This window comes from Parasteatoda tepidariorum, chromosome 8, assembly GCF_982258835.1.
Source record: "Parasteatoda tepidariorum strain Cologne lab strain chromosome 8, Ptep-v5.0, whole genome shotgun sequence".
Lineage (NCBI taxonomy): Eukaryota > Metazoa > Arthropoda > Arachnida > Araneae > Theridiidae > Parasteatoda > Parasteatoda tepidariorum.
The window spans coordinates 9,353,052-9,380,971 of NC_141762.1; the positions used below are offsets into that span (position 1 = coordinate 9,353,052).

At 26.7% G+C, this 27,920-nt stretch overlaps 2 protein-coding genes and 1 long non-coding RNA gene across 6 annotated transcripts in view; 2 read left to right on the top strand and 1 right to left on the bottom strand.

Annotated features, from left to right (window-relative positions):
- On the top strand, positions 1-15,103 carry LOC107457278 (uncharacterized). 2 transcript variants are annotated; one of them, XM_016075408.4, is made up of 7 exons: positions 1-304; positions 3,124-3,315; positions 5,026-5,169; positions 8,469-8,693; positions 9,375-9,467; positions 11,352-11,539; positions 14,944-15,103. In XM_016075408.4, the coding sequence occupies exons 1-6, from the start codon at positions 127-129 to the stop codon at positions 11,528-11,530; spliced, it is 1,011 nt and encodes a 336-aa protein (XP_015930894.3). In that variant the 5' UTR covers positions 1-126; the 3' UTR covers positions 11,531-11,539; positions 14,944-15,103. The 2 variants fall into 2 exon arrangements, with proteins under 2 accessions (XP_015930894.3, XP_042903522.2); XM_043047588.3 differs by lacking the exon at positions 8,469-8,693 and having other exon boundaries at positions 17-304.
- LOC147805269 (uncharacterized) lies at positions 13,673-21,682 on the bottom strand. Its single transcript, XR_015428623.1, has 2 exons — positions 21,086-21,682; positions 13,673-14,171 (listed from the first exon to the last, which is right to left on the bottom strand). It is a non-coding gene; the product is annotated as an uncharacterized LOC147805269 (long non-coding RNA).
- LOC107457279 (uncharacterized) overlaps positions 19,586-27,920 on the top strand; it is a 27,464-nt gene continuing 19,129 nt past the window's right edge. For 2 of the 3 annotated variants that reach the window (XM_016075409.4, XM_016075410.4), the window contains exon 1: positions 19,592-19,889. In XM_016075409.4, the coding sequence (XP_015930895.1) occupies positions 19,712-19,889 (178 nt within the window). In that variant the 5' untranslated portion in view covers positions 19,592-19,711. Of the gene's footprint in view, positions 19,890-27,920 lie in introns of all 3 variants that reach the window. The other variant, XM_043047587.3, reaches the window with a different exon arrangement.

The window sequence follows — 27,920 nt, forward strand, 5'->3', positions numbered from 1 at the left end:
AAGGCGGCCGGAAGCTTTGTGCATAGTACAAAGTAAATAAACATTAACTTTTAACTTATACTTATGATTTGAGAAGAAATCTAGTTTTCCTTGCTATCATTTTTAATATACAATTAATATTTTAATATGGTACATACCTGTTGCGCTTACGGATGTTCCGAAAGATTTAAAAAAGGAAGTGGATTAGGATTTTTTCGTTTCCCTTTGCAAAAAAGTCGGCGTATTCAGTGGACGTTAGCAGTACGCCGAAAGGATTTCATACCCAATCGCAGCACTCGTATTTGCGGAAAACATTTTATCACAGGTTTAGTTTTGTTATTCTTCCGTGGTTTTAATTAAATCATGCTAATTAATTAGAAATATAATTCATTGGTATAAGCTTATAATTGAGTGCCCCTCTTATTTTAAAATTTTTTTATGTTCTGAGAACATGACATAACAGTTTAATTTTCTAATAATAAGAAATTATAATAAAAATTTCAAGAAAATAGAAGATTTCATTTACAGTAAAAGTTTTATGTGACCAATTTAAGAAACACCTTATGCATTTAATATTAAAATATGCTACATTTAAATTGTAATTTAAGACATATGTTGAAACTCACAAATGATTTAGCTGATTTAGTAAAGATTGAATTATTTTGAATAGTTTATCTCATGTGTGGACTATTGGATTAAATTCAAAATTATTTTGTTGTATGTGTTATTTTTCTATAAAGTAGTTGAGTGATTCATTTTAAGTTATGTTTATCTTATTCTTGGCGCCAGCTGGCCAAGTGGTTAGCGTACCTGACTCCAAAGCCAATGGCTGCGAGTTCGAATCCCCTCTGGGCATGGATGTTTCTCTCTCTGTGTTTCCTTCTGATGTGTGAATGTGGCCCACCCTATCAACAGGTATTTGTGGCGTGGGTAATGTAGCTCGTCTCCGTAACTTTAGTTCGCAGGTGCCCACTGGGTAACGATAAATGAGCGACACTTTCGGCATCTTCTAACGCGAAGAACAAAAGTTCAGTGCCTGCCTTTATCGAAAAAACGAAAAATTCGTATTCTTGGCCGAAAAATATTAGTTCTGGTATCTATTTTATGGGATAATGCTATTTTAAAAACAAACTGTAATAAAATAAAATTATTTTTGTTTCCTTTTTACATTATTTTAAATTTTGTATCTTCAGTTTTTTTTTTTGGGGGGGGGGTATTTCAGTATTCATTAATTTAAGTTATATTGCAATATAAGGACTTCTTGATCCTCCAGGGATATTGTATTAAATAAAGCTACAGTTGTAATTGATAATTATGCTTATTACTGTTGGGAAATGTGTGTACACACACATATAAGTAAACTGTTTTTCTATCTACATTTTTTAACAGAAGGCATAAGAAATATCTTGGACACATATAAGACAGTAATATTTTAATGTTTATTAAAATATATTGCAACCTAAATTTCAAATAAACATGGCGGAATGAATATGTGCATCAAATTTTTTATAAAACCACCTTTCACCTTAATGTAGAGTTCTAAACCTGCCGAATATTTTTTGTTGTTGTTTCTAATATCATTTGACAATTCCAGCTAGCTGCTTGATGAAATTAAGCATGTTTACGATATGTTTGTCAAATAATTGTATCCTTTTATCAGCAACAAAAAATTGTGTTTCTCTTTAGCATGTATCTCTGCTGAAACCTTTGCAGATTACATGAATTGTCACAATTCAATAATGCAAGAGGGTTCAGAGGTTTCTGTTTACCATCATGTGTCTTTATGACAATTGTGAATTTGTTTAATTGAGACATTTTTTCAGACAAATTTCTGCCAATGATCAACAGTGGCCAGCTTGAGAAGTTTTATTACTTTACTTTATGCCTTTCAAATCTTGTGTATTTGTTTTAGGTTGCCAACTTCTGAGCTGTTTTTATTTTTTAAATAAAGTAATAGCTCTTTTTGTTTTCTTATGAAACTTGGGTTTTCCGGTTGATTATTAACTCGGGTGGTCAAAATCATAGGATTCTATTCTCTTTTTGGAAACTTGGTAAGTTTTTTTTCTTCTTTGGTGTTACTTGTTCTCTTTTATAGTCTGTTGATCTCTTCATCATGGTCTATGTCTTGAAATCATTTGACTTGGTAAAAAACCATGTTTAGGCTCTTTCAAGACTTGAGTAATTTTGTGCTGTCTCTTCGCCGGCGTTATGTCTTGTTCATAACGCCAGCAAAGTTGAAATACTCTTGTTTAGCGAAATAGATGACACAACCAATTTTCATACACATGTTTGAATAAGTTAACACAAAAAAGATCAAACTTTGATGGTTAACTTATTTGCTTTTAGTTCATTGATGAAATGAATTTGTTGCTACTTTATATGATGTTAAAAAGTTTTGTTGAAAAATTTATGAAAATTATTTTGTGAACATGTATTTGGGTGTGATTGCATTTAAGAAACTATAATTTAAGGCACAATTTTTTACAACATCTCTAATAAATCAATTGTACTCTAATTTCAAAAAAATTATGCCGAATTTGTCCCAATCTAGCATTTAACAAAAAATAATGTTAGTCATTCGAACAAACTTAAGAATGAGAACATTTGAAATCATACTTAACTTTATACAGGAACTAACAATTTTGTTTTATTAATCAAATTTCAAAAAATAATTGCTAAGATTTCTTATGCAACTTCCATTTGAATAAAAAAAAAATTTGAAAATTATAAAATGGTATTTTGAAAATATAAACTTCAGGTTTTCTTTAAAAACAATGTAAAATGCAGTCCAATAAATCCAACATACAATGGCAACACTAAAATGCAATTTCTACAAATAAGTAAATGCCTTGGTTTAGAATTATTCTTCGATTTTACAATACTTGACCTTTATTTTTTAGGCATGTTTTGTGAAAATTATGAATGTATATGAAATTATACAATGATGTATAATTGTGTATGAAATTTCAAAATTATACAATCTTGTGAAATGTTTTGATTTAACATTATCTGCACTTATTAAACTTTTGCACATTTCTTTACTTCACTTAATGATCTGCAACAGTTAAAACATTTTTATTAAAGTTAAGCTACTGCTTATGATGTCAGTAAATTATTTTGTTACCTCTTTTTATATTATTTCAGGGAAGCCATCAAAAGATATCAAACATCCAGATTATGTTCCCACTATTTTCACGTGCCACAAAGTAACGCAAAAAAGGAGGTTTCCTCTAAAGAAGTTATGTGAATTTGAAGAGTTGCCAGTCATCAGCACAAATCTTGAGAAGAACTCTTTTGATGAGTTAAGTGAATCTGATAATGACGAGTGTGTTTCAGGTTTGTATTTTGTTTATTTTTTAACACTGAATGTTATGCTAAAAAAATTAGTTAAAATCATTTTCATCTAATATGTTTACAAATGAGTAAAGAGAAAAATTGATTTTCCTTACATTTATAGTGCAACCATGTCTAATATAATTCAAATTCTTGAATTCCCTTTAAATACTGTGTGAGATATGTGTAGGGAATTCACGAATCTCCGGCCTAATAAATTTGTAGGAATGTATCTATCTTGGCAGTTTCTCTATGTGAGTATAATAATAACTCTCTTTAAATAATAACTATTTATCCATTGTTATAGTAAAATTTAACTCTTCACAATATTCATTTTATAAGCTCATGCTTGACTTGATTTCAAAAGTAGTAAAACATGCATAAATATAACAAAAAATATGAAAGCGTGAAGAAAAGATGTTTCCAGATATGAATCTTAACATTTGTATCAAAATTTTTAATAACATAAAAGCTCAAGAGAAACTTATTCGAATTCAAACTGCAATATGATAAAACAATATCGTTATATGCTGTTAACAAGTGAAATGACCTCTCATTAATTGCTTTTTATTGAGTTGCACTTATTGTATTTCTAAGTTTAAAATTTTTTTTGTTCAAGTTCACTTCATTATTTTTCAATTTGAGGCATCCTTTCATGTCATTACTATTAACATATCAACAAATTGTGCTTAGATAAAAGTTATGATTACTATATATATTATGAGCAAAATGATTTTTTTACTTACTTTCAGGGAAAAATAATAATGATGAATGAGGAGCAACTAAAAAACAATTCCTAATATATTTATATATTTGTTTATGTGCTGTAAATTTTTTAAAATTATTTTGGCTGAATATCACTTTTTATTTAAAGACAAAAACACTCTCTTGATTTTTTTTTTTTTTTATGATGAAAAGTATGTTACTTAACATTATGAGGAAAAAATTGAGATGAGGAAAGTTGCTTTTCACAGTAAAAAAATTCTGAAATTCACTTGGAAACCTCTGTATTAGTTCTTTTACTCCTTATTTTTTTGCCTCACGGTTTGTTCTTTTTGATTTAAAAGATTTGTATATCTATACATAATGACTCAATTTTGTATATATGAATAAAAAAATCAATGTATCCAAAAAATCAATGTATAAAAATGTTTGGGTATTCTACACCCTGTTTATTATCTCTTGCTTATCCTTGAATACAGTTGTTTTCAGGTAACATTTCAAGTAAGCTCAATTTTCTGTAGTTTTATTCAATACCGCAACTTTTATAATTTAATTTCTTCCGTGTTTTAATGTAACTATTTTAGGAGCTCAGTTTCCTGTTTGCTATTTGATTACCAATCCATGTAGCTTAAATTTGAAAAAAGATTACTACTTTTCAATTATTGATTCAGTGTTAACAACAATTAATGGTTAATTTTGCTTTGGCTACTTGCATACCAATTTATATGGAAATTAAAGTTTCAAATTATATAAATTACTAAATACTTCGAATGAATTCTACTAAGTTTTGGCCACATTGTTTAAAAAAGTTAAATACATGATTTTTCATTAAAGTTTCACAGATTTAATATGAAAATTTCAAATTATTTTACATCATAATATTACTGTCATATTTAATTTTGTTACAACTTTATGCTAAAATAAAATAATCACATATGTGTTAAACTATTCCTGTATATTTAAATACTTATTAGAGACCCTCCCATTTAGATTGCGATTCAGAAGTTATTAATAATGGTCAAATTAGGTATCCAGAATTCAAACCAGATGTTGAAAACTCACCTTTAATAAATGCTGAAACCATTAAAAGAATTCTTGGAAGTGATGCAGCTAAAGACCCTTCTCTTGCTTCAGGTATGTTTGTTTGCAAAGAAGTTTTTTTCCCTATGTGCTTTTAAAGTAGGTACCATTTAACTTTGTTTCAAGTTTCATATTTTTGCAATTATAACTTTGCAATTTGAATTGTTTTAAAATAAAATTCTTACCAAATAGTTTTATCTTCTAATGTATATTTTAGTTTGTATTTTATTTACTTTTCAGTAGAGGAAAGTGTTATACCTTAGGATACTGTTTTTACACAATTATAGTTTAATTTTCAAGTTAGTGGCAATGTTTAAATCCATATATTTTCCTCTGTTTCAAGTTTTTTTTCTCTCAAACAAATTGAAAATAAAAATTTACCAATCACTTAAAAGTTGAAATTATAAACTGTCCCAACATACAACAAGGTATTTTATCCTGGTACATTTATATTGTGACCAATTTTATGCTAAAAAATAAAATATAATCTCAGAAAATAATTCAAGAGTACTGAAAATTCTTTAAACTGCAAATTTTCTATGATGAAGAAGATGCCTTAATACTTAGTACAGTTACTGGAAATCCGATAAGGTGTAAATATCAGGATTTTAGAACTCCGAAGTTTTTTTTATAGATATGCCACAAAAGTTTTGAAAAAAAAAAAGCTGCATTTTGCAGAGTGACTCATAACTTTAGAAATATATTTTTTTAAACTACACACTTAACAATAATTAAAAATTACTGTTTGAAAGAGCTATTCGAGTAAATAACATTTAAACTAAATCAGAAATAATTTTTCATAATTGAATTTTGTTTCATAATTAATAATTTTTAATCAGAATTGTTCGTAATTTTAGAAGTGTTTGATTTTTGCGATTTTTCATATTTTAAAATAAAGATTAAAGCTTACAGGTGTTTTAGGGACTGACAATAAATTACAAAAATTTTTTTAACACCTTATGCCAAAGAATCAAGCAATAAACATTTAAATTATATCAATTACTCTGGTTGTTATTTGCAATGACTGCATAAAATTTCAAAAATATAGCTTAATTATTTATGGAGATATGAACATTTTTATAAAAAAACTAATTTTTTGTCTCATTTGTTTTATATGCTATATGTGTTTCTTCTGCTATAATTTCAAAAATATTCAGTAAAATTAAACAAAATTTTTGGAGCAATTTAAAATAAATTACAAAAAAGTTGAAATTATTTTCTCATAATTTTATGGTGGCAACTAATGGAAAAAAATTTGATTTAAATATTTTTAACATTTAAAAAGCTTCAAGCAATTCCTAAGTGTTTTTTGTACTTTTCAAGAGAAAGTTCAAAACGATAAGGGGTTTTCCACATATAATTAATTTTGTTCTTACTGTTCAGTCAGTATAAGGTAGTGTAATTTTCAGTACTACATAGCAAAATTTGTGAAAAACCCCTGACTTGAGCCATTACTTTGAGCTTTCTTTTAATAACAGGAGTCTGTCTAGGTTTTTCTGAGAGGTACCTATTTTGTGAAAATTTAGACATAATTTGTGAAAAATTTAAAATTATATTAAGAAATCAGCAAAAAAATATAGATTTATCGTTTCTTTCGAGATGCAAAAAAAATTTTTTAATAAAAAGCATTTTGGGAAACTATCGTTTTTCCTAAAATTGAATTTGTGAAACTGCTGTTTTTCCGTAAGTTGAATTTGTGAAGGTACCCCTAAATGGTAGTAAATTCGCTCTGGACAGACCCCTGAATTAGTACAAAAACTATTTAGAAAATTTCTAGAAACTTTTTGCATTTTTAAGATACTTAAGTAAGATTTTTCCATAAGTTGCCAAATACGATTATGAAAAAATAATTAAAAATTTTTTTTGCATATGTGCAGTGCAAAGGAACTACTTTAAATACTTATATTTTGCACATTTTTTAAAATTTTTTTTTTCAAATTTTAAGACAACAATTATGTAATTAATTTTAAATTGCTCCAATTTTTTTTAAAAATTTTACTAAATATTTGTAAAATTATAGCAAAAAAAAGCATTAGTTTTTTATAAGAATGTTCATATCTGCATAAATAATTAAGCTGGATAAACAAGATTATATGTAGTAATTGCTAATAACAAACAAAGTAATCAATACAAGTTACAAGCTTGTTGCTTGATTTTCTTTCTGGCAAAAGGTTTTTCAAAATACTTGTTTTCTTTCATAATTTATTGGAGGTCCCTCAAATTTCCAGAGGCTTTAAACTTTAAAAATCGCAGGAGAGGCTTTGAAAATCGCATGAGCTAAATACTTTACAAAATAGTCCTTTGAGTTTTTATTGGGATATTAAAAAGATAAAAAGTGCTTCTTCCATTATTGTAGGGTAGTCTTCATACAATACTCCAGTCACTTTTCTATACTTAGTGGATGGTCGATTTATAAAATATTTGCAATTTTAGAATTCTTATTTAAATCTTATGATAGAAAATAGGTAAAAAGCAAAGAAAATCAACAACAAAAACCAGAATTTTGTGGATTTGCAGAAAAGTGCCAAGACTGGCTTTCGCTTTATTAAATCGAACAACTGAAAGAGAAATTTTGAAATGGTGAAGCTCTGCTGTCATTGTTTTTCCTTAACTTTCATAAAAAATCTTAACTACTGAATGATTCCTAAGTTCAAAGATTGTGGTACTGAAGTACAACTGTAACATTGCACTAACATCAGCTTCCTTGGCATTTAAACGATGTGATATGATGATCGCAATTTTAGAGCACTTTCTTAAACTGATTTTCAAATCAATCAAAGGAAGGCTAAGAGAGCTAAACAACAGACTTTGAAACGAAAAGAGGGGAATTTGAGAGCCCTGGGTATTTTCTTAACTTTGCCTGTTGATTAAATCTTATGGGCAAATAAGCTGGTTTCAAATCCAGCTCAATTCATTAAAAAAACGTTACACTCTTAATCACAGTTTCTCACAATCAGTCATTTGAATATAGATTCTCTTTTTTAGCATTTTAGGAAAATATTAAGATACCTATTAGTTTTAAAATATTTTAATTTTGAAATATAAAAAACTCATTTTATGCAAATTAATTTATTTTTTTTAATTTTAAGTGAATTTTGCCAATGATATTTACCTTAATTCACATAAAGCTGTAAAAGTTGCCTTAATGTATTATTTAACTCTATATCATGCAAATTTCAGTTAAATCAATAAAATTAGTAGTTGTAAAAGTTAGTAGCCTTTAGCTTCTCACTAGATAATTATGTTTTACATTCATATCTTTAATAATGGAGAAAAAAAATGTATGTATTTTTTGTAGTTTTGTTTCAGTAAATATTAAAGAAGAAAAAAATACCTAATTTTCTTATTCATAGCTGAACCTTTGAATAGTGGACAGCGCTTCAATCCGAGGTTATTTACTTTTATTGATGTCACTGGTAGAACTATAGCTAGGTTTGTGGAAAAGCGTGTAAGAAAGAATGCACGCCATCTGAAACAGGAGCCTCCAGTTTCTTCCACATATCCTATAGAAACAGTACAAGTCATTATTGACAAGAAGAGGGCAAAAACTGTTGCAGTGGATCGTAGAGCTATTTGTAGTAGGTTTTCTAAATTTTTCAACAACAAAATAATAAATTGATTTTTGTAATTCCATAATAATTATCTATGTGTATGCTTGTATATATTGTGATATTATTGTATATATGTATATATTGATGTGTTGTGTGTTATTTGCTATATTTCAACCAAAGGTTTATTTGTCTGTAAAATATATTAGTACATTAAATATTTATAGACATATTTATTTTATACTGCAATGATTTTAGAAATTTTTTCACAAATTTCCTAGATAGTTGGAATTTAAATTGTTTCACAATGGGTATATAAAAAGCGAAACGAAGTTAGCTAACAAGATTATAAAGTGTGACGCATTATTACTAAATATTTGTAGTATCCAAGAGACTGCAACCCAAGAGAAATCTTTTCATGAAATTAACATTACTGTTTTATCAATTCTGGTTAATAGGCAATATATTCAACAATTAAATCACACCTCTGATTTATATATACCTTTTAAAATATACTTTAAAATCCAGTAAATTATTATAATTGTAATAATTAACTGCTAAATTATAATTAATATAATTATATTTATCTTTTATCACACCTTTGATTTATATATGATATTAATAGATTTGAAATTAGGTACATACAAATTTAAATAGATCTATGCATATTTAGGAGTCATGTTAAAACTTTCATTTTTTTTTTCATTACAGTTTCAAACACTCCTGAATTATGCTGTAAAAATAAAGCTAAGAAAACTTGCATGGTGGATATTTCTGATACTATTTGTCTTTATCCTAGGGAAGGTATGCTATTTTATTTATTTTGCAAATATGGTAATTTTTGTTGCTTCTATGTAAGCATTGTACTTATGACCTTTTAATAATTGATACAGTGATTATGATTCATTATGGTTATTGCTGTATTTTCACATTCGATGAATTGAAGTCAATCAGATATGTTTATGTTTTTTGAAGCTAATTAAAACTGGGCATATACTTTAACTAAGTTGTTGTTTCTATTATTTGGGAGTTCTATTCCCCCGGTAGGCATCACTTACTCCATTTCTTACATGTGCAAGGAGTTTTCTCACCATAATGCTTTATATTTCATTTTCTTATTAAGTTTCAATTATTGTTTGCTTTGTAGTAACAATTAGTATATTTTTGTAATGAAGAATAAATGGTTATGGAATAAGTTTTTGAATTTAAGACAACTAAACATTTTAATTACCACCTTCAACATGTTCAATCTTCTGTTTAAAATTTATTGTTGTTCTTATTTTACTTAAAAAAAAATCGTAGCTCTAGATAGACTTTCCAGCTTAAGTCGTTTGCAATCATCAATTATGTTTGTAGGTGCAAGCTTCTTTGGAATGAACCTACTTTTATAATTTGAGACCTTTTTGATATGTAAGTCTGAAGGCATCAAAAGACACCCCAAATGAAAAAAAAACCCTATTATTAATACCAAAAACTTATTAATACTTATTATTAACCCTCCCCCCCCCTCCAAAAAAAGAATTAGGTATTTATTTTATCTTTTTACTAGCAATAAGCTACCAATTCATATCCTTATGTGTTTCAAATTAGGAGCTTGCCATCTGTAATATTTTAACATTACAGGTGGCAAACTCCCCAATGTTTTTGTTATTTTTTGATGTTATGAAATAAGCTTTTTAATTTACGACAAATAAACTTTTATTTATCACCTTTCAATATTTTTATGTACAATCTTTGTTGCTTTTAAAACAATAGCTTTAGATAGATGTTTCATACTTAAGTCATTTACAAAGCACAAATATCTTTGTAGGTGCAAGGAATGAATCTAATTTAATAATTTGAGACCTTTTTATAAGGCTGGAGGCATCAAAAGACAACAAGTTTGTTTGTCAAATTATATTTAAGGAAAGGTATCAAAGTTCATCAGAATATATAAAGCAGGTCTAGTTGATTAATACCCCCTTCCCCCATAAAAAAAAAGATTTAGTACTTATTTTATCTTTTTACTAGCATAAAGCTTCTAATTCATATGCTTATGTGTTTCAAATTAGGAGCTTGCCATCTGTAATTTTTTAACAAGTTTTTGTTAAAAAATTAATCACAGCTTTTGATATTTTTTGATGTTACTTTTTACTATATTTGCTGTCAAAAATTATAGCAATCATCGGTAATTGTAATTTTTATATTTTTGTTCTATATTATTCTTTTTTAAAGAACATGTGGAGGTATGCAACAATTTTTTTTGCAATCCCAATTATGACTAAGGTTATATTTTTAGTTTTTGAGTGGCTCAGTTGGGTGCGAAACAACAATAAACCTCTAGTTCTTTTGATCACCAATTGACACTTGAAAATAAGCATATATGAGTAAGGGGTAACTACTGGATTTTAAGGAGATGTACCTTAGTCTTAAATTTGTTTTTAGTAAAGAGATTGTTATCAGCAAATCTAGAACAAATAAAAATGCAAGCACTTGAAAACAGTATGAAATGTTTTAATAAAGCTATATCTTATAAGCAAATTTTTGCCCTTATGAAATAAGTGTTTTTTTTTAAAAATCTATTTAATTAATTTTCCAGGTATTCCATTATTGCTATAAAACCTGGTTCCAATTAATCCAGAAAATTGAAATATTTAATGTCATAATTAAATTGGTTATATATCATTGATAAAACAATTTCTTTTACAGTTAAAAGTGAAATAAATAGTGAATCAGAGACAACATCAATTAAAAGTGAACCAGTCAGTGATTTAGAAATTGAACCAACTGAAGAAGAATTTGTTAATTATTTCTCAGAACTCAAAGACTTTGAGCAACTTGACAATTGTTTTGGAATTAAAATTCAAGATGTTGGAATGTTGACATGATATAAAACTGTAAGTTTTTAATTTTTTACTTTTTATTAGTTTAGTAAAAAAAATAGAAACAAAAAAAATTGATAGATTGTGGAATAGTTGAGAAATAACTCAGTCACTAGAAATACTTCTTATAACAACACTGTTTAAAGTTATTTTTATGAGTAAAATTAAGTATTTTGACTTAATTTTTACACTTAGATTTTGATTTTTAGCAATTATTTTGTTTTCTTTTGTTATTGAGGACGTTTATCCTAAAAAGTCATATTTTCTTTCTAACTCTTTGTAAAAGTTGTTCTAAAATATGGAACTATGCTTTCAATTTTTCTAACTCCTTTTTTTTTAAAAATAAAAGTCATCAAAATTTTCAAAGCTAAATTTAAATTCAATTTAATAATTCAATAAAAATTCCTTTATTTATTTTTGCTTAGACTTATTGCTGTGTATTATTGTAAAAAATTTACAAAACAAGTTAAATTTTCATAACAATAACTTTTTGTATTGAAATAAGTTAAGCTTTCCAATAAATAATACTAAATACTATATTTATGATATAATTAAATTTTTCCCATTCTACTGAATCAAAACTATATTATGTGTATTGAAGTTTTTCAGATATCTATTTAAATAAGATCGTTAAATATGTCAAATTGAATTTAAGAAGCCTTGAATAAATCAGACAATTAAAAAGTGTATCCAAAATTTTAAATTGTAATATTTGATTTTTTTTTTAAATGTAGCTACAACACCATAATAAACTTGAAAACCCAATGATTTTGCATTATACTTTTGGTGTAGTAAAAAACATGTTTATATACCAGTCTATAAGTCTAGCATTCATAAAAAATTGTAACAAGAGTTTAATATTCATGTTCTTTCATTGTTACGTAGCAAAATAATTTCATTTTGTTAACTTATGTATACATGTAACTAATATATGTAACTTAAATATTCTAAGATATATGCATTGTTTTCAATAAGACAATGTTGAATTTAAGTTGTGTTGCCATAAGATTTAATGCTGCCATGACATTGTTTTCATCTAACAAATTGTAACTAACTATTAATGCCAAACAAATAATAAGCCAACCAAAAAATTTCAATGTATACCATATACGAAGAGTATAATATAAAATTTTTAATTTTAGTTTCCTTGTAAACTTAAAACTCTCAGCTGCCTTTCCATCAATGTTTCTAAAAATTACTAGTAAATTGTAGAACTTTTTTTATTAAGTTTTTATTTTTTACTTTTTATTTTATTTCTTTGTGAGCTATAACATTCTTCAGTCAAAATGCTTAATTTGTTGTTTTTAATTTTATTTATGTTTTAGATAAAAAGGAGAAAAAAAAATAGGGAAGAAAAAATTATAATTATACAAACTAACTTTAATCTATAGTTTGTGTATAGAAAAACTACCCCTCCCTACGAATTCTACGGCTTCTGCTGCCATGGAAACAAGAAGTAGCGCATTTCGAAAAAGGGAGCTTCTTTCTCCCCTGACTCGTAACCATAGTCACAGCCACTACTCCAGGCGAATGGCTAGGGGAGTTCTTTCCATAGACAAACTATATGCGTTATTATTGAATTTTGTTTTACCCTCAGTTGTAATTAAACAGTAATTTACACACAAAAAATTACAATTCAGCTTAATAACATATTTAGTTATGTTTTGTATAAGAGTATTGTTAATGATTAAATAACTTAAGACCATAACTTTAGACCATACTCATATAGAATGACTAGAATTTTTCAATAATTATGTGAAGATTCATTTTATTTATAATTATAAATTCCTAAGGTCATATAATCTTTTTATTTAGTTGGTCATATAATCTTTGTATTTGATGCAATTTTGATATCTTTTGTTTTCTGATATAAATTTAATTTTTTATTGAATAGTTATTTTTTTTTATAGATAATGATAGCTTCACTTTTATTGAAACATATCTATCTGAATATGCTTTTCAATATCTTAATCAATATTGTATATCACCATGCTTTTTTAGTAGTTTTTATTCTATAATAGTTATACTTAAGTAGTACTTATTGTGATCACTTTGGGACACAATGACTAACATTACTAATTAATAACAATACTGAATAAGATATTAACTGATTAATAATAATAAATGAATCCATGAATAACAATAAAATTGATAAGTTAGAGAAATTTATTAATTTTAACAACTAAGTTGGAAAATAAAATGAAAAAATAAATAAATAAATAAATAATATAAAATGAAAAGTACCTTGTAATTATCTACTATATATTTTCTTAAAAACATGAAAATAATTCATAAATTTAAAAAAAAACATCATTAATGTTGATTGCCTATTAGTTTTGTAAAAAGTTCATTTATAAATGTTTGTAATCATATATTTTTTTAGTCGGCAGAGCTGTATTGTACTCCACGTTTTGACACATTAATTGTATTTCTTACGTTTGGCAGTGTGTCATAACGTTTAAAATATCAATCTTTCTTAGTGTTAAATCAGTTTGCTTTCTGCTATCAATATCATCAAACTCTTTGCGAGTGATCTAGACATAAAATATTGATGCGCTTGTCCTTGAGTCAGGTAAGCCCTTGCTCTGAGACACAAAAATACTGACCCTGTGACATTTTAACTGTCAATTATCACACTCCTATCCACCTGAAAATGAATTTTAAAAAAATTAATGTGAGAACTGATATTATTAAGCAATGTACTGATTACAGAAAGCGATAATTGTACAAATAAATAGAGAAAATCTGGACTGAGTGATTTTGATGCTAATAAGTAATTAATAACATTAACCATGATCACATTAACCAGAGATTACTGTAATACAATTAGGTAAAAATACATATAGTCAAATTCTTTGAGCTACTTATTCCATTTTTGTTTTCAAGGAGAAAAAGTTATGGTAGTTTAGCAGTTTAAAAATATTTATGTTTTATTTATTCCGTGCGTATATATATTTAACTTTTATGACTTTTGTTATTCTGATTTTTTCCTTATTAGAAATGATGTGGGGCTAATAATTGAATGCCCCAGTAAAGAATTAATTAAATGCATACGCATAACATAAATAAGCAATAACATCTAGCAGAGGGCAACCTATTCACATGATTTATTTTGTGAGACCAATTTCCTACATATCTAGTTTATAACCCAAAGAAATTTTGAAAGCTGATACACGTCCTATTAAGTAATGGATTTAAGCTTAAATTTTTAGTATCTATAATAAATCTGCGCTCATTTATTTGCTTTTTAAACATATTATGAGGGACACTCCTGAAGTTTGCTTAGTTATATCTAAATTTAAGAATTTCGTTTTAGTTTTAATTGTTCTTGGTTAACCATTTATTTTGTTAAATTTGCATGGTATTAGGCACCATTTTAAACCATTAAATTGGATATATTTTTATTTCTTATCTTTCAGGTTTATGGAATCGTAATTGTTGTTGCAAGTGCAAGTGACTAGGAAACCACTTTATCTTCACGATAAAAAAGCCCATTTACTTTCTGTTAATATGTGTATATATTATTTTGTTACGAATCTTGTAAAACTTGAAATTAAATAAAATGTTTTTGTTTATTAATTTATTTCTACAAACATATTTTTCAATTTTCTAAAAATGTTTTAAACATATATAATGTATATGTTTACTTTTATAGTCATACTTAAATGTTATATGTTACAGCATTGAGTTAAGGCTTCAACTTGTATTGCTGTTTTGTTGGGTTGTTAAATTTTCTAAAAAAAGTAAAGTTTTTTTATTAAACTTACCAAAACAAGGTGTTTCATAAAGACTGCCCTTAATATTTATTTTTTTGAATTTTTATTAAGAAATAAAATAAATTAGTTTAAGCATTTGTAGTTTCAAACTAATATTTAAGTGATAAAAGTGCTATTGATTTCCAAACTTACTACTGGGAACATAGAGTCTTAAAATATCAAAACTTATTTAGCTGTCTGATGAAACTTAGAGGAGTTTCTAATAATCGAATTCTAATTCTGTTTATCTTTCAACCAAACAAGTTTTAATTTTAAAAGTCCTGCATTCCTCAGTTGTTATTTTTTAGATTTTAATAGCGTTTTTGTTTTTTCCTCTCTTAATTATTTGATACCCCTATAGCATCGGTCGGCAAAGTGCGGCTCCAGAGCTGCATGTGGCTCTTTGGCTCCTTAAGTGTGGCTCTGGCACAAATATCCACGGAAGGCGCAATAATTTTAAATATGAGGGAAGCATTTCTCAGCAGATTTCAGGAATTTAAAAACAGCAGAGCAACTTTAGCATTTGTCAAAAATCCTCTTTATGCTACAATAACCGAGTTGAAATTTTCTCCTTTTAAAATTGACATTGGTAGCTCTGAAATACAATTGCCGGATTTAAAAAACAAGGAGATATGGCGCTCTAAATTCAAATGTCTTTGTGTTGAATTGGAAATATTGGAGAAGAAAAAAATTTGATCTTAGTTCTCAACTCAAGTGGTCTGCTTTGAATGACCTGGAGAAGAAAGACATGGTCATTTTCAACGCTTGGAATAGTATTCCTGACTCTTACGATCAGCTGAAAAAGCTCGCGTTTGCTGTTCTTTCCCTTTTCGGTTCTACATATATATGCGAACAATCTTTTTCAAGCATGAACATTATCAAGAGTAAACTAAGAAGTTATCTTATTGATGAGAACTTGGAATCATGTTAAAAACAACAACATACAAACCTGACTTACTCAAACTTTCCAAGGAGATGTAAGCACAATGTTCGTATTAATAAATATTTATTAAGTATGAAATTTAGTTTTATTTAGTGTAATAGAAGTTTACTAAAGCAGATTTGGCTCCCAATTTTTTTAAAAATTGTTGTAATGTTCATATTTGGCTCTTTGGCTAATAAGTTTGCCGACCACTGCCCTATAGGAACTTAATTTTTATCTTCAATTTTGAGGGGAATTCTAAAAATATATATTAAAAGCAGTAACTAGAAAATACCTTATATCTACCATTTATTAGACTCAATGTAACGCATTTACGAGTATTTAACACATAGTTAAGTCTTATAGTAATAATAAAAAAAAGGAGATCAGGAAGAAGTTATTTCCTTCATAATAGTGGTAATTTACTATTACAAATTCTAGCTTTGACTTAAATAATTTTAATAGTTGACTTAATTATAATAGTTTGTTTTTCTACCCCTGAATGTATTATATAATATATGTACTTTAGACCAACTTACTTACTTGTATTCGGTATTAAGAAAAAATTATTACATTTTAAGAGCTGTATGCATTTTTACTTTACTAATGTATTGCATACTTCTTTGGGAACTCCTTAAGTTTCAATCATGTTAATGATAATGTTAATGCATATTGTTCATGTAGGTTAGGTTCATGGTTCAGAAAAATTGTTAAAAATTGAAGTTTTATTTATAATACAAACTAGAACAAACATACTTTTTTAGAGCACCAAACGTATTAAATTTTGTACAAAATTCTCCCACGATCAAACTAAAAGCAGGTTTGAATGTGTTTACAATTTTTTATTGGCCCTTGAGGGTGCAACTAAATGCATCATTTTGAACCTATAACTGTTTCTCAAAGGATGAAGTAAATGACCCCACCCTGCAAAATTTAAATTCTATTTTAACAGTTTTCGTTGTGCTTTGGTACTACTGTAAATTGAAACTGTTCATATTATGAAAATGGCAGATATTCCCTTTCCAAGTTGTTTTACTGAAAATTCTAATTGTGCCTTGCTTGCAAGGCCATTTTTTTTTTCATTTCAATTTTGAAAACTGTACAGTACTATACAGCTTGTAGTAATATCCATTTATTCTCCCAAATTTTCAAAAAATAAATAAATAAATCAAGCAGTCCAGGTCATAAATGACGGAGACATTTTTGTAAGGGTGAGCCACAATGGTTATAAATATTTTCACACTTAAATGTGATTTTAACATGTAAGACTTTTCAAGAGAAAGTTATTGTTGGTTCATAATAAAATTTTATTTCAATTTGATCATTATTCATAGTATGTAAAGTATCCTTTGTCATTCATTATATAAGAAATAAAATGAATAAAAAAAGTAAATTAAAAAAAATGAATGAGAAAAATGTTTTTATTGAACAATACCGGAATAGCTTCGTGAAACAAATAATTGTTAAATCAATAATTTATAATCTCTTTATAAGAGGCCTTTTATCTTCAAAAAAATATCCCCGTCATTCATTATATGAGAAATAAAATTAATTGTAAGGGAAAATAATTTATGAGATAAATGTACACATTGGACCATTTCTGAGTATCTTTTTAAAACAGAAAATTGTTAAGTCAATCATTTGTCTATTTATAACAGTCTTTCTATCTTAAAAAAGCATAGAAAATAAAACAAACGTAGTACAGAAATAGAACACTGAATTTTACCTGAGTTTAACCCTCATTCATATAACGTAAATATCCTCCTTCATTTACTATATGAGAAATAAAATGTATTGTATGACAAAAATAGTAAATTAAAAAAGAAAATAATTTATTATGTAAATTTATACTTTGGGCAATACCAGTGTAGCTTCTTGAAACAGATAATTAAGTTAATTATTTATTATATTTTTATAACGTCCTTTTATCTTTGATAAGCCCAAAAAATAAAACGAAATTTTAATGCGAAAAAAAAAGATTCTAATGTAAAAATTGATTATAATAATTTTGATTTCAAAAAAATTTAAAAACAATTGCTCAATTTTTTTAATATTTTTACTACTTCGGAGACTTTTTAATATATTTATGTTTGATGTACAAAACACTCAGCAAAGAACAAAGGGACTAGTTATGTGATCAACGCCATATGTGCCATCTTCAAATAGTCAAAGATTTTATTTCTTTTATAACTTAATGTTTTAATGTAACTTAATTCTTTTGTATCTTAACCAAAAAAAAAAAAAGGCTGTATCTTTTTTTTAATTTTGCCCTTAAATGCTAAATAAGTAACTTTTTTGAAAGTAAGATAAGCTCATATGAATTTTTTTTAAATAAAGTTGATATTGATTTTTGAGTACTAAGGAAATCCTTAATTTTTTCATTGTAATGTTTCAAAATTCCACAACTGTAACAATTTCCATTTCAAATTTTAAGATTTTGTTCTTGATAAAAAGGATTATTTTCAATTCATTTCAACACTTAAGGACAGCATATTAAAATCATTTAAGATATTTCTTCATGTTAATTATAAAAGCTATTTTAAAGTTCAACTTAGAAGAAATCGTTAAACTATACAAATATTAACATACTGTTAATAGGGATTTGCAAAAGTAGACATCAAAACTCTGGGGGGGGGGAGGGTAAAATACTATAAATTTGATATTTTTTTAATAAACAAAATTTGGTACTTTTCAATTCTTTGTAAGTGGAAAAGTCACCAATAATGTAGATCTCAGTCAAAATATTTCATGAATTTTTTTTTTAATTTATAACAATTAAAAAAAAATATAATAAAATTAAGAAAAAAAAAATGGTAAATTTTCTAATGCCTGACTAATTGAAAAGAAGCAATTATTTTTACTGTGGTCATAAAATATGAATACAATTTTTTGTAAAAGTAGATTGCAAAAGGGAAAATTATAATTTAAATTTAGTACCCCTTCCTCCGAAAAAATACACATTTTGATAGAAATATTGTATGACTTTTCTATTAAAGACTTGACAAAAAATAATAATAAATAAATAAATAAAATAAAAAAAGGAAAATTCATTATTTTGCAATCTTTGCTTTAAAATTAATTTGGAAGTAAATTTTCTTACACTAATTTTTATATTATTAATCATAAAAGTATAATCCCCCCCCCCCCCCATTTGCACCACTAATTTTAAAAAAACGGAAATCTGATCCAGAGTTAATTTTTCTTTTGCTCATGAAGTAAACTTGTATTTTGTAAAATTGTGAGTCGTTTTGATCTTAACTGATAAAATAAAAAAGCTATTGAATTAAATTTTATTAGTGGTTCACGCAAAAATGCACAGAGAAGCGAACTCCAACTCGAAAGCTTCCAACCATCGCCAACTTTTGACGCCAACCATGCGCATGCGTTGCGTTCACCCAACCCAATCTAAAAAACGTCCGCTAGTTGTATGGTTGGTTAGTGATTGTTTTGGTTGGGTAGATAAATAAATAATTTTGTAATTATTTCTATTTCGCTGAAACTTAAATTGAAATGACACCAACATGTTGTGCATATGGGTGTTTAAACAAATTTGAAAAGGGTAAAGGATTAGGTTTTTATCGTTTTCCATCACAAAAAAATCGTCGCATTCTTTGGATTTTGGCTGTGCGACGAAAATATTTCGTACCGAACAAGCACACTCGTATTTGCGGGGCACACTTCGTCACAGGTTTGATATTTGTTTATTTACCATCTATCAAACTTAGCATGTGATTGTTTATTTTAAAGATTATAGCTGGAGAAAATTAAAGTGTTTTTTTTTTAAAAAATTCTAATTTTCTTTCATGATAACTTTTGCATTTGTGAAAGAAAATCTCATGATTTTTGAGATACGTTTGAATCTTATAGAGTATTTTATAAGATATAAGGTAGATAAAAAATATATTCTTGTAAGGAAACAAAGTTTTTCCGTTTTTTTTTTTGGGATGATTATCATAACTACGGCAAGGCCAAGTGCCGCCAATTTTTTGGCGACCTATTTAGATAGGCCGCCAAGGGGTAGGAGGAAAAAGAGAAACCCGATCATGACATCACGACGGAAAGGGGGAAGATGGGGGAAAGAAAAGGCGCTCTCTAAGAGGAGAGGACCAAAAAAAGAACGGTGTTACCGTCGTGATATCAGGAACGGGGAGAAAATTGAAATAACAGGTACAGAAGATAGAAAAAAAAATCGCATGCAAAATGTAAACATAGTTCAAGAGTGAAAAATCTGGATTTTAAAGAAACAAGGCTAACAAATAGAAAATCAAAGATAAACATAAATAAACACTTACTTATGGAAACTCTATTCAAGTAGGCTAATCAATTTTAAAATTGTTAAGCTTTAACTGTTAATTCTAAATGGAAAGTTTGGCAAACGTAATAATTTTTATATTTATTGCATATTAAATACTATGCTTTTCAGGTAACATTCTTAATAAAACAAAATTAATTTTTTTAAAATAGTTTTAAACTTTCCCTCAGAAATTTCTAATTAAATTTCAATTTATGGTTATCGATTTCTAAAACATAAATTTTAAGCAAAATCATACTAATAAATTTATATTTAATTTTTTAAAGAATTATATTAAATTATAATTATTAAAACTGAATACATAATACTTTTTCTTCCAATATTTACACATTATAATACTCTATACAATTTTGATCTTATTCAAACAAATTAAGCAAAGTAAATGGTGTTTTTTTTTTTAAACATAAATTTTAAGCAAAATCATACTAACTTTATATTTACTTTTAAAATTTATATTTACTTTGAAAATTTATATTTACTTTTTTAAAGAAACAATAATTAGTAAAAAATAAAGAGGCATTACGTCTAAATTATACACTATAAAATTTTTAAAATACAGGGAAGAAACTTACTTCATTTACGAATAAACATCGAGCCGAAAGAGAAGGGGGGGAAATAAACAGTAATTTTTTAATAGCAAATCTTAAATTAACAAAAAAAGAAGTTTGAAATTAAAAAATAAAATTATATTTATTGCGAATTAGACAATTATTAATTCAAATAAAAACTCTTACAAAAAAACAGTTTGTGTAACTTTCCACACAGCCATATTGAAAGAAAGAAGTGCGCGCTTTTCTATCGAACCAATCAAAACGTTAATTTGGCGTGTTCGGCGGGAAGCTTGACAAAGTATCGGGTGATCTTTTTCTTAGAAGGCATTCCTCCCACAGCCTTAGAGGAGCCTAAGCCCACAGCTGCACTGGGGGGAAAATTCATCAATGTCAAAGTTCATCTTCTAGAAAAGACCGCTCTCTTCCTATTCAACTGAGCAATCTGAAATTATCACACCCCCTTCAATGGGACTTAGAGGAAATTTATTACCATTGCAATACTGAAGTTATGCTTTCATGACTAAAAAAATATTCCTTATTAACTAAATTTTTTATAACTTAAATTATTTCGTAATAGTAACTTCCATCAATAATTAGGGTGAATAAAATTCAAAATAAATTACATTTCTTAATAATAAGAACATTCCATCAAGTAAAAATGTATGTATCACGACAGCGATTCCCAAATTTTTTTCGATTGTGAAACCCTAAATGATCCAACTTTTTTCGACGGAACTCCGATTTTATAAATGTAATAATTTTACGCATGTAACAATTTAAAACGCCTTATGTAAACATTTAATGCATTTATATCCACGAACTAATTTTCAGATGCACTAAATAGCTTAAAAATTATTGAACTCCTAATAATTAACATTTCAACATATTTTTCGCTCAAATAATTTCTCGGTATTAACTTCTGTTTCGAATTCTATAAATAACACTTATAGTCTTCAATTAATTATTAAAAAGAAGTTTTATTTAGTGTCAATAGAAAGGGGTTAATGGGTTCAATCATTTAATCTTTTTTTCATGGTTTTTCAGAAATCTAGATTCTGATATTTTATTAATACTTCAGCCTCGGGGGGGGGGGAGTGCCAGGAAGGAACTGCCATGTAATAAATCAATTATATGCATTTGCCTTCAATAAAATTGACCCAACCTAATATTTATTTCTGAGTTCAAAAATTGATCTCAGAAATAAATATTGGGCAGGGTCAATAAGGTTCATATAATAAACTAGTTTTAAAGTCCTGCATTCACGAATTCGCCTCTCCCCTTCTATGACTTCTCATTTATTAATTCCATATAGCTGATTACGACCTTAAAGGTTTTTATCAAAAAGGATGGAAATAGTGCACTTAATCGTCGTTGACGATTGATATAGTTGCTTACCAATCTGCAGTGGACGTTAACCCATTTTTATTACATATTAACTGAAACTGAAAAATTAAATTAAAAAAATTTCTTTTTTATTATTCACTTTCGAATAAGGTTTCTTAGTTTAAGAAATTCTAAATTGTTACTTTTATACATGTAATATAAAAGAAATAAATGATAAAAAGTCATTAAGAGTGGTGAAATACGATTCCTCTAAATTTTTCTCATCAATCCCACAATTTAAATTGAGAAATTCTGATGTCGGTGAAAATCTTCTTGTTTTTCACATTTGAATTATTTATTTTCTGGTTGTCTTTCTTTGAAGATTGAAGTCTTTCGAATTTTCTATTTTGAAGAATTCAAATAATAAAATCAATAATACAGAAAGTTACATTAAGATTGAGAAGAAGGACACATCCATAAAATAATATTAAAAAAAAAAAAATCAATCTTTGACATGATGAACTTATTTCGGGAAATTTTATTATTCGTGCTTACATAAAACTGAAGCATAACGGAATAAAATTATCTATTGGTAACGATGCAATATGTTCAATTTCTCTCCGGTTGAGTTGCTTTACCATCAGGCTAGACGGTTTTTCTCTTCTCCCACGAATACGCGTTAGTTTTAACTACAAAATTCTTCACGAAATCGAATTTGGTCGACTTGATAAGGTTGCTGGGCTTGACTTAGGAATCCTCTTATCTTCTAGGTGTAGCTGAAAATTACAAGGTTTAACATTAACAGCTGCAAATGCCTTAGGTAGCTCCCATCGTTTATAAGTTGCGCCTGTAGTTTATACATATATACACCTAGATTTCTTTTTTTCTGTTTAGTTTTGAATAACTGGACCCAGCCAAATTTTAGGACCCGCTACGTATTATTAGCATTTAATTATTATCATATTATTAGCCTAATTATTAGCATTTATTTATGATGTGCTTAAACTTCAGATGTAGCCAATAATTCCAAAACTCTTTGTTTTTCCAAAATGAAAAATACTGAAGCTGAATATATTTTCCCGAATCGACAAATTGTTTGGTTATTTGCGGAACAGATAAAAATACCGTGTTTTTTATTGTTATCAAATCAGTAAATAATTCTTTTCTTAGCAAGTCGACTCCAGAAGTTGATTTTCTTAGATAAAAATATTTAAATAGTATTCATTACATCCTGCTTCACTTGTAATCTTTATTATTTTTATTTTGTCACACTTTATTAACGTCATTTTTTGATCAACGTATCTACACGCACTGTAAGATAGCCTATTTCGAAACTTCTGTTCTTATGATATTAAACTATACATTTATGATTTAAATTAATCTTAGCAAGTGTTATTTTTATAACCATAAGTTTAATGACTACAATGAAGATTTATAACATAATTTACCCAATTGTAAAAATATAAAATTCTGTATATTGTATATACCGGTATATAAGTCGACCCGCTATATTTTTGATTGTGCTCTTGTAATTTTTGGTATGTCAGGTGTATAAGTTGACTGCTGAAAAAACCAAATATGAAAATTTTTAAAACGAAAAAACATGGGAAAAAAATTATTGAGTCTATAAAGACTATTAAGTGTAGAAAAAAAACTATTAAGTCTAGTATCTGCAAAATTTTCTTTAGTTGAAAATATTCCACACTGTACTCACTCGCATTTATGTTACATAAAATGCTTTGTAATTATTGTAAAATCTAATAAAAAATGTGGAATTTCGAATTCTTTGGATGAGGGTGGAGAAAATTTTGTGTGGAACTCAGTAGTTTAAATTTGAAGCTTTATGGTATTTTTTTTAAAGTTTTTCATTGTGTTATATTTTTTGAAATAACTTCTCTTATTTAAATTTTTCTATCTGAAAGTAATTTAAAAAACGAATTTTGAAAAAAAAAACTTTAAAAGTAAAATTTATTGCAAGCATATTAAGAATAGTGTTGTAAAGGGCAAATTGATACAGAGTTATTCATATCTATCTCATTGAGTGAAATGCATCGATATTTCATGATCAACGAATGTCCGACTTTATTACGTCAAATTTTGAATTCTTTTATTATTATTTCTTACTCTTTGTTTTATTATATTTTATTCTTATTTCTTTTATTATTTATATTTTTTCAACCTTATTTTTATTATTATTATTTCCACCATACAACTAAGATTTTTCTAATAAATGATTATTATTAAATTTTATATTAAATGAATCTCCTACAATGTCAGATGTTAGATTATACAAGATTTCAAGGTACTTCTGCCATGGGGATTTATGCACCTTGAACTCTTTCTCGACATAAGAAAAAAAAATTGCGCCAGAAACATACGAAATAAAGCGCCTTAAAAAAAAAAAAAAAAAAAAAAAAAAAAAAAAACTGGAAAAAATAAATGAGTGATAGCTAAAACATTTTCAAGACAACTGAAAAATGCTTAAATTTATCTTTCATTCGTAAATTCGATTCTTGAGTTATTTTTTCCACCAATATATATTTCCTTTAAATTAAATATTTTTTAACTGCTTAAAATATCTAGTTTTATCCCACATTTGCGACCACTTTGAAAAATTTTCCAAACCGTGGGAACCCTGCAGCAAGTAAAATAAAATTTTATGCGTTTTTTTCAACTTTTTAATTTTTTAACTTTAAGCAACTTTAAAATAGTTATTGACTAACATAAAATAAATGAGAGATAAATGTGCGAAAGATTTTAATAATAAAAAAAATTGGGAAAAAATGCTATTACAGTTGACCGTCTTAATAGAGTATACTACAAATAAATTTCTTAGTATAAAAAGGTCGATTTTTTTTATCAATTATATTTTTTAGATATTTTAACTCTTCTTTCTTCTCATCATAAAGTTTATTCTATAATAATTTATGCTTTTTCCAAAAATAAATTTAATTTTTTCGATTTAACAAAGTCTTAACACTGCGCGGATACTTCGAATTTACTTCACCATTTTTTAAAAAACCCATGCAGGAATTTTTAATACATTTTTTTACAATTAATCGTTTTATATATTTAGTTTATCTTTAAAACAGTTTTTCATATTTTTCGAACCATAGTTGTAGAGTTGGTAGTTGAAATTTTCGACTCCAAATTTTTCAGAAAGCCAACCACCGACTTATAATGTATTGAAATTTTCATTTAATCTTAGATTCAAGACATGCATTTGTAAAAAATATTAATGCACAATCACGCATAACAAATAAATGTCTTAGCCCAAGCTGATTCTTTAAATATTGAAGGAAAACCATGATACATTAAATTTAATTTTTACCTTTAGAACTTAGCTTAATAAATTTGACTTAGGAATTTTATGAGCTGAAGGATACCTTATTTGTTAAATATTTAATTAAATAATTTATAAGTATGTATTATTTGCTATGAAAATCGTTGCAATGTTAACATGGATTGTCATGAAATCATAATTATAAATACATTTTTAATAATAAAAGTGTATTAGGATACAATTATTTAAAAAGTAAGTAATTTTACAAAAAAAATATGTTTAATTATGCGTCAGTAATATGAACCTATCAATCTAAAAGATATTCGTTAACTTTATTATTTGTAATGTATTTATGCGTTTAGAAATAATTACAGCTCCATAGACAATATTAATTTTAAAATAGTCCAAATCATGAATTAAAGTTTGTAAAAATACGAAATAGTTTTGAAAGATCGCCTTGAAGGTGAAAATAGAATGAATTGCAAAAAATAATAAAAGTAACAGAAACATTTCGTTCCTCTTTCTAATTTTCTTTCTATTTAAGTTCCCTCCCCCCCCCTTTTTTTTTATCTCAATGGTGATTTATATTTTCGCAATTAATATCATTTATTTTCATTTAATCATAACGTTTTGCCGTTTCCAGAAAATCAATAGCTAGATTGTCCCTCAGTCTCAATAGCTTTATGTGTACTTTTTTAAGATTTTAGTAAAAAAAAAATAGGCTCAAAAACGTTTAAAGATTATAAATTAATTTTGTAATAAGTAATAATTTAAACGATTGTAGTAAGATTAATAAAAGTAATATTTCTATCCTCATGATTATAAACATTCGTCTAAATCATTTTCATAATCGGAGTTGGGCTAATTTTTTTACAATTCCGATTTATAGATATGATTATTTTGAATGCAGAATTTATTGAAAAGTTAGGAAAAGGTTATTTAGTTGAGTCAGATTACAAATTCTCTCTATGACCCAGCTCTTATTTGATTTTTGTATTTATAAACTTTAAGAAAAGCTTTTTTTTTTTTTTTTAATTTTTGCAGCTCAATATGAAGATTTATTTGATTACACCAATTAAATATTTTTCCTTTAACAAATTTCAATAAACTACACTGCGGTCTGTAAGATATTAGTAAATGTAACTAAATAAATATACAAAAAAATGATTATTTTGAAGATTTTAAATTTGAAAAATTTTTTTTTTCCAATTGTCATGTTTCCAAAGAATCACCCATATAACTGTCTGATATTAACATTTCAAGTTACTTAAGCTTACATATAAATCAAATGCCTTAAGTCTGAATCTATTGTCTGCAACTGGATCGCAATATTATTAGGCTTGCTTAATTTTTAGTGGGATGATAAGTGGTTATGCAGAAAGTTTGAAATAAAAAATTTATGATGGAATTTTTAAATAAAAATGAAAGCTTAATGCAAGCATTACTTTTTATAAGCATTTATGGAGAAAAAAATTTTTGCTAAATCTATGTAAATTATAGGAAATTTTGCCATTTATAATGGACATTTTAAAGGAATTATTAAATATATTGTAAGAAATGGTGTATTATATTTATACAGTATTTGACTATTTCATAACCAAATCTTATCAATGAACGCACAAGAAGGCCTCCCATCCATTAATCATATGGTACTTGCGAACCTAATCCCCGCACCATGACGAAAGTGCTACAGCGGATGTTAGCAATAAAGCCCTGACGTTGGAATTTATGGTTGTTGGTTGATAATAGATTACTAAAAGTTCAATGTTGATTGTTAAAAATTAAATTTATAATTATTATATAAGATTACAAATGAGATGAGTTAAATTATAATCATTAAGATATATAACCTGAGTTTCATGTCAAAATTACTGATTTAATTAAATTGCAAGTTGCATTTTATTTAATAATAAAAAATACTATTTTCGACTATTCGAATTATCTGTAAACATAGCATAATTTCTCTTATTGTTTATTATACTTTGCTTAGTTAAAGCCTCTCTTTATAAACAATTTAAATTAAACCCCCCTCCCTCTCCATTTTTAAATTGAAAATAATACAGAGATGAATGTGCTCCGGAAAAAAACCGGGTTTCCAGATGTTTCGCTATCCGCGATCAGGAAATCCACAGTCCAGAAGTTTACAGAAATCATCTATCACATTTATGTATAAAAATTCTTGTATATTTTATTTAAAAATATTAGAACTAGAATTTATTCTTGGCATCTCTTTCATTTGTAAATATTTTT